This window comes from Coregonus clupeaformis, unplaced genomic scaffold (genome assembly GCF_020615455.1).
Source record: "Coregonus clupeaformis isolate EN_2021a unplaced genomic scaffold, ASM2061545v1 scaf3976, whole genome shotgun sequence".
Classification (NCBI taxonomy): domain Eukaryota; kingdom Metazoa; phylum Chordata; class Actinopteri; order Salmoniformes; family Salmonidae; genus Coregonus; species Coregonus clupeaformis.
The window spans coordinates 20,001-28,522 of NW_025537430.1; the positions used below are offsets into that span (position 1 = coordinate 20,001).

Consider the following 8,522-nt stretch of genomic DNA (forward strand, 5'->3'; position numbering starts at 1 on the left):
ACACACTGGGGTTAACACGCTGGGGGAGGCAGGACACACTGGGGTTAACACGCTGGGGGAGGCAGAACACACTGGGGTTAACACGCTGGGGGAGGCAGAACACGCTGGGGGAGGCAGAACACACTGGGGTTAACACGCTGGGGGGAGGCAGAACACACTGGGGGAGGCAGAACACACTGGGGGGAGGCAGAACACGCTGGGGAGGCAGAACACACTGGGGGAGGCAGAACACGCTGGGGGAGGCAGAACACACTGGGGTTAACACGCTGGGGGAGGCAGAACACACTGGGGTTAACACACTGGGGGAGGCAGAACACGCTGGGGGACGCAGAACACACTGGGGTTAACACGCTGGGGGAGGCAGAACACACTGGGGTTAACACGCTGGGGGAGGCAGAACACACTGGGTTAACACACTGGGGGAGGCAGAACACACTGGGGTTAACACGCTGGGGGAGGCAGAACACACTGGGGTTAACACACTGGGGGAGGCAGAACACGCTGGGGGAGGCAGAACACACTGGGGTTAACACGCTGGGGGAGGCAGAACACACTGGGGTTAACACGCTGGGGGAGGCAGAACACACTGGGGTTAACACGCTGGGGGAGGCAGAACACACTGGGGTTAACACGCTGGGGGAGGCAGAACACACTGGGGGAGGCAGAACACACTGGGGTTAACACGCTGGGGGAGGCAGAACACACTGGGGGAGGCAGAACACACTGGGGTTACCACGCTGGGGGAGGCAGAACACACTGGGGGAGGCAGAACACACTGGGGTTACCACGCTGGGGGAGGCAGGACACACTGGGGTTACCACGCTGGGGGAGGCAGAACACACTGGGGTTACCACGCTGGGAGAGGCAGAACACACTGGGGTTAACACGCTGGGGGAGGCAGAACACACTGGGGAGGTTAACACACTGGGGAGGCAGAACACACTGGGGGGAGGCTGAACACACTGGGGGAGGCAGAACACACTGGGGTTAACACGCTGGGGAGGCAGAACACACTGGGGTTAACACGCTGGGGGAGGCAGAACACACTGGGGTTAACACGCTGGGGGGAGGCAGGACACACTGGGGTTGACACGCTGGGGAGGCAGAACACACTGGGGTTAACACGCTGGGAGGCAGAACACGCTGGGGGAGGCAGAACACACTGGGGTCCACGCTGGGGGAGGCAGGACACACTGGGGTTGAACTACGCTGGGGGAGGCAGAACACACTGGGGGGAGGCAGAACACACTGGGGTTAACACGCTGGGGGGAGGCAGGACACACTGGGGTTAACACGCTGGGGGAGGCAGAACACGCTGGGGGAGGCAGGACACGCTGGGGGAGGCAGAACACACTGGGGTTAACACGCTGGGGGAGGCAGGACACACTGGGGTTAACACGCTGGGGGAGGCAGAACACGCTGGGGGAGGCAGGACACGCTGGGGAGGCAGAACACACTGGGGTTAACACGCTGGGGGAGGCAGAACACGCTGGGGGTTAACACACTGGGGGAGGCAGAACACACTGGGGTTAACACGCTGGGGGAGGCAGAACACACTGGGGTTAACACACTGGGGGAGGCAGAACACACTGGGGTTAACACGCTGGGGGAGGCAGAACACACTGGGGTTACTGGGGGAGGCAGAACACACTGGGGTTAACACGCTGGGGAGGCAGGACACACTGGGGTTAACACGCTGGGGGAGGCAGAACACGCTGGGGTTAACACACTGGGGAGGCAGAACACACTGGGGTTACCACGCTGGGGGAGGCAGAACACACTGGGGTTAACACGCTGGGGGAGGCAGAACACACTGGGGTTAGGGGGAGGCAGGACACACTGGGGTTAACACGCTGGGGAGGAAGAACACACTGGGGGAGGCAGAACACACTGGGGTTAACACGCTGGGGGAGGCAGAACACACTGGGGAGGCAGAACACACTGGGGTTACCACGCTGGGGAGGCAGAACACACTGGGGGAGGCAGAACACACTGGGGTTACCACGCTGGGGGAGGCAGGACACACTGGGGTTACCACGCTGGGGGAGGCAGAACACACTGGGGTTAACACGCTGGGGGAGGCAGAACGGACACTGGGGTTAACACGCTGGGGGAGGCAGGACACACTGGGGTTAACACGCTGGGGAGGCAGAACACACTGGGGTTAACACGCTGGGGAGGCAGAACACACTGGGGTTAACACGCTGGGGAGGCAGAACACACTGGGGGAGGCAGAACACGCTGGGGGAGGCAGAACACACTGGGGGTTACCACGCTGGGGGGAGGCAGAACACACTGGGGTTAACACGCTGGGGGAGGCAGAACACACTGGGGTTAACACGCTGGGGGAGGCAGAACACACTGGGGTTAACACGCTGGGGGAGGCAGGACACACTGGGGTTAACACGCTGGGGAGGCAGAACACACTGGGGTTAACACGCTGGGGGAGGCAGAACACACTGGGGTTACCACGCTGGGGGAGGCAGAACACACTGGGGTTACCACGCTGGGGGAGGCAGAACACACTGGGGTTAACACGCTGGGGGAGGCAGAACACACTGGGGGTTAAACACGCTGGGGGAGGCAGGACACACTGGGGTTAACACGCTGGGGGAGGCAGAACACGCTGGGGGAGGCAGGACACGCTGGGGGAGGCAGAACACACTGGGGTTAACACGCTGGGGAGGCAGGACACACTGGGGTTAACACGCTGGGGAGGCAGAACACACTGGGGTTAGGCAGGACACGCTGGGGGAGGCAGAACACACTGTTAACACACTGGGGGAGGCAGAACACGCTGGGGTTAACACGCTGGGGGAGGCAGAACACACTGGGGTTAACACGCTGGGGGAGGCAGAACACACTGGGGTTAACACGCTGGGGGAGGCAGAACACACTGGGGGAGGCAGAACACACTGGGGTTAACACGCTGGGGGAGGCAGAACACACTGGGGTTAACACACTGGGGGAGGCAGGACACAGGGTTAACACGCTGGGGGAGGCAGAACACACTGGGGTTAACACGCTGGGGGAGGAAAGGGCAGAACACACTGGGGTTAACACGCTGGGGAGGCAGAACACACTGGGGTTAACACGCTGGGGAGGCAGAACACACTGGGGTTAACACGCTGGGGGAGGCAGAACACACTGGGGTTAACACGCTGGGGAGGCAGAACACACTGGGGTTAACACGCTGGGGAGGCAGAACACACTGGGAACACGCTGGGGAGGCAGAACACACTGGGGTTACCACGCTGGGGGAGGCAGAACACACTGGGGGAGGCAGAACACACTGGGGAGGCAGAACACACTGGGGTTACCACGCTGGGGAGGCAGGACACACTGGGGTTACCACGCTGGGGAGGCAGAACACACTGGGGGAGGCAGAACACACTGGGGTTAACACGCTGGGGGGAGGCAGAACACACTGGGGTTAACACGCTGGGGGAGGCAGGACACACTGGGGTTAACACGCTGTGGGAGGCAGAACACACTGGGGTTACCACGCTGGGGGAGGCAGAACACACTGGGGTTAACACGCTGGGGGAGGCAGAACACACTGGGGGGCAGAACACACTGGGGGAGGCAGAACACACTGGGGTTAACACGCTGGGGGAGGCAGAACACACTGGGGTTAACACGCTGGGGGAGGCAGAACACACTGGGGTTAACACGCTGGGGGAGGCAGAACACACTGGGGAGGCAGAACACACTGGGGTTACCACGCTGGGGGAGGCAGAACACACTGGGGGAGGCAGAACACACTGGGGTTACCACGCTGGGGGAGGCAGGACACACTGGGGTTAACACGCTGGGGGGAGGCAGAACACACTGGGGAGGCAGAACACACTGGGGTTAACACGCTGGGGGGAGGCAGAACACACTGGGGTTAACACGCTGGGGGAGGCAGAACACACTGGGGGTTAACACGCTGGGGGGAGGCAGAACACACTGGGGTTACCACGCTGGGGGGAGGCAGAACACACAGTTCACACGCTGGGGGAGGCAGAACACACTGGGGGAGGCAGAACACACTGGGGTTAACACGCTGGGGGAGGCAGAACACACTGGGGTTAACACACTGGGGGAGGCAGGACACACTGGGGTTAACACGCTGGGGGAGGCAGAACACACTGGGGTTAACACGCTGGGGGAGGCAGAACACACTGGGGTTAACACGCTGGGGGAGGCAGAACACACTGGGGTTAACACGCTGGGGGGAGGCAGAACACACTGGGGTTAACACGCTGGGGGAGGCAGAACACACTGGGGTTAACACGCTGGGGGAGGCAGAACACGCTGGGGGAGGCAGAACACACTGGGGTTAACACGCTGGGGGAGGCAGAACACACTGGGTTAACACGCTGGGGAGGCAGAACACACTGGGGTTAACACGCTGGGGGAGGCAGAACACACTGGGGTTAACACGCTGGGGGAGGCAGAACACACTGGGGTTAACACGCTGGGGGAGGCAGAACACACTGGGGTTAACACGCTGGGGGGAGGCAGAACACACTGGGGTTAACACGCTGGGGGAGGCAGAACACACTGGGTACAGCTGGGGAGGCAGAACACACTGGGGTTAACACGCTGGGGGAGGCAGAACACACTGGGTGGGGAGGCAGAACACACTGGGGTTAACATGCTGGGGGAGGCAGAACACACTGGGGTTAACACGCTGGGGGAGGCAGAACACGCTGGGGGAGGCAGAACACACTGGGGTTAACACGCTGGGGGAGGCAGGACACACTGGGGTTAACACGCTGGGGGAGGCAGAACACACTGGGGTTAACACGCTGGGGGAGGCAGAACACACTGGGGTTAACACGCTGGGGGAGGCAGAACACACTGGGGGAACACGCTGGGGAGGCAGAACACACTGGGGGTTACCACGCTGGGGGAGGCAGAACACACTGGGGTTAACACGCTGGGGAGGCAGAACACACTGGGGAGGCAGAACACACTGGGGTTAACATGCTGGGGGGAGGCAGAACACACTGGGGTTAACATGCTGGGGGAGGCAGAACACACTGGGGTTAACACGCTGGGGGAGGCAGAACACACTGGGGGAGGCAGAACACACTGGGGTTAACACGCTGGGGGAGGCAGAACACACTGGGGTTAACACGCTGGGGGAGGCAGAACACACTGGGGTTAACACGCTGGGGAGGCAGAACACACTGGGGTTAACACGCTGGGGGAGGCAGAACACACTGGGGTTAACACGCTGGGGGAGGCAGAACACACTGGGGTTAACACGCTGGGGGAGGCAGAACACACTGGGGGAGCACCACGCTGGGGAGGCAGAACACCCTGGGGTTAACACGCTGGGGGGAGGCAGAACACACTGGGGTTAACACGCTGGGGAGGCAGGACACACTGGGGTTAACACGCTGGGGGGAGGCAGAACACACTGGGGTTAACACGCTGGGGAGGCAGAACACACTGGGGTTAACGCGCTGGGGGAGGCAGGACACACTGGGGTTAACACGCTGGGGAGGCAGAACACACTGGGGTTAACACGCTGGGGGAGGCAGAACACACTGGGGTTAACACGCTGGGGGAGGCAGAACACACTGGGGTTAACACGCTGGGGGAGGCAGAACACGCTGGGGGAGGCAGAACACGCTGGGGTTAACACGCTGGGGGAGGCAGGACACGCTGGGGGAGGCAGAACACACTGGGGTTAACACGCTGGGAGGCAGAACACACTGGGGTTAACACGCTGGGGGAGGCAGGACACACTGGGGTTAACACGCTGGGGGAGGCAGAACACACTGGGGTTAACACGCTGGGGGAGGCAGAACACACTGGGGTTAACACGCTGGGGGAGGCAGGACACACTGGGGTTAACACGCTGGGGGAGGCAGAACACACTGGGGTTAACACGCTGGGGAGGCAGAACACGCTGGGGGAGGCAGAACACACTGGGGTTAACACGCTGGGGGAGGCAGAACACACTGGGGTTAACACGCTGGGGGAGGCAGAACACGCTGGGGAGGCAGGACACACTGGGGTTAACACGCTGGGGAGGCAGAACACACTGGGGTTAACACGCTGGGGGAGGCAGAACACACTGGGTTACACGCTGGGGAGGCAGAACACACTGGGGTTAACACGCTGGGGGAGGCAGAACACACTGGGGTTAACACGCTGGGGGAGGCAGAACACACTGGGGTTAACACGCTGGGAGGCAGAACACACTGGGGTTACCACGCTGGGGGAGGCAGAACACACTGGGGTTAACACGCTGGGGGAGGCAGGACACACTGGGGTTAACACGCTGGGGGAGGCAGGACACACTGGGGTTAACACACTAACACACACACGCATGCGCAGGCATGGACGACGCACATAAGCATGTACACACACACACACACACACACACTCGTTGATGTGACAAACGGGGACTTCAGAAAAAACAGCAACATTTGGACACCCCATTCTAAACATCCTACTGGCCACACGCATATTTCAGATTTACTGGATGCAGGTAACCAAGCGGTTAGAGCGTTAGGCCAGTAACCGAGAGGTCGCTAGTTCGAATCCCCAAGTCAACAAAGTGCAAAATCTGTCAATGTGCCCTTGAGCAAGGCACTTAACCCTAATCGCTCCAGGGTTGCCGTTGATAATGGTAGACCGTGGCCGTGACCCCACTCTCCGAGATTGTCTCAGGGAGAGTTGGGATACGCAAAAAAAACAAAAACACTTCCAATTCACACATGCGTATTAATACACGTGTGAAATAGGACAAATATAAGCTCCCACCTAATAATGATTATTATATGCACACAGTGGCTTCAGTACCTGTAGCAGAGTGGGTACTCCTCTCCATCAGGTAGATGGGGTATTTCTGGGGGTGTGATGAAGACCGTGTGCTCGCTGCGCTGTGATTCGTCGATCTCTATCAGCCTGGTCTCATCTGGCTTATCGCTGTCCACCTGAGGGGAGGGACATGAAAACGTTCACGTGCTGGAAGGGAACTAGGCCTCAGTGTTGTATTAACAGCCTACCAAACAATGCAGTTTATCCACTAGTCAGTTCCTATACTAGGAGATAGTCCTTCACTGTGTGTGTAGCTAGTCATTATACTAGGAGATAGTCCTTCACTGTGTGTAGCTAGTCCTTATACTAGGAGATAGTCCTTCACTGTGTGTGTAGCTAGTCCTTATACTAGGAGATAGTCCTTCACTGTGTGTAGCTAGTCCTTATACTAGGAGATAGTCCTTCACTGTGTGTGTAGCTAGTCCTTATACTAGGAGATAGTCCTTCACTGTGTGTAGTCCTTATACTAGGAGATAGTCCTTCACTGTGTGTGTAGCTAGTCCTTATACTAGGAGATAGTCCTTCACTGTGTGTGTAGCTAGTCCTTATACTAGGAGATAGTCCTTCACTGTGTGTGTAGCTAGTCCTTATACTAGGAGATAGTCCTTCACTGTGTGTGTAGCTAGTCCTTATACTAGGAGAAAGTCCTTCACTCTGTGTGTAGCTAGTCCTTATACTAGGAGATAGTCCTTCACTCTGTGTGTAGCTAGTCCTTATACTAGGAGATAGTCCTTCACTGTGTGTGTAGCTAGTCCTTATACAAGGAGATAGTCCTTCACTGTGTGTGTAGCTAGTCCTTATACTAGGAGATAGTCCTTCACTGTGTGTGTAGCTAGACCTTATACTAGGAGATAGTCCTTCACTGTGTGTGTAGCTAGTCCTTATACTAGGAGATAGTCCTTCACTGTGTGTGTAGCTAGTCCTTATACTAGGAGATAGTCCTTCACTCTGTGTGTAGCTAGTCCTTATACTAGGAGATAGTCCTTCACTGTGTGTGTAGCTAGTCCTTATACAAGGAGATAGTCCTTCACTGTGTGTGTAGCTAGTCCTTATACTAGGAGATAGTCCTTCACTGTGTGTGTAGCTAGTCCTTATACTAGGAGATAGTCCTTCACTGTGTGTGTAGCTAGTCCTTATCCCAGGAGATAGTCCTTCACTGTGTGTGTAGCTAGTCCTTATACTAGGAGATAGTCCTTCACTGTGTGTGTAGCTAGTCCTTATCCCAGGAGATAGTCCTTCACTGTGTGTGTAGCTAGTCCTTATACTAGGAGATAGTCCTTCACTGTGTGTAGCTAGACCTTATACTAGGATAATTTACATGTTGAGAACCACTTTAAAATAAACTGATGATTAAGGTTAGGTTGTACAGTGTGTGACAGTGTGATTAAGGTTAGGTTGTACAGTGTGTGACAGTGTGATTCAGGTTAGGTTGTACAGTGTGTGACAGTGCGATTCAGGATAGGTTGTACAGTGTGTGACAGTGTGATTAAGGTTAGGTTGTACAGTGTGTGACAGTGTGATTCAGGTTAGGTTGTACAGTGTGTGACAGTGTGATTAAGGTTAGGTTGTACAGTGTGTGACAGTGTGATTAAGGTTAGGTTGTACAGTGTGTGACAGTGTGATTCAGGATAGGTTGTACAGTGTGTGACAGTGTGATTAAGGTTAGGTTGTACAGTGTGTGACAGTGTGATTCAGGA

The 8,522-nt window shown here is 57.3% G+C and overlaps 1 protein-coding gene across 1 annotated transcript in view; it reads right to left on the minus strand.

Annotated features, from left to right (window-relative positions):
* LOC123490439 (C-myc promoter-binding protein-like) overlaps positions 1–6,941 on the minus strand; it is a gene marked incomplete at its 5' end in the record, with an annotated part of 10,888 nt that extends 3,947 nt beyond the window's left edge. Inside the window, one exon of the mRNA XM_045220475.1 lies at positions 6,808–6,941. Coding sequence (XP_045076410.1) covers positions 6,808–6,941 — 134 coding nt within the window. The remainder of the gene's footprint in view (positions 1–6,807) is intronic.
* Between the last annotated feature and the right edge of the window lie 1,581 nt (positions 6,942–8,522).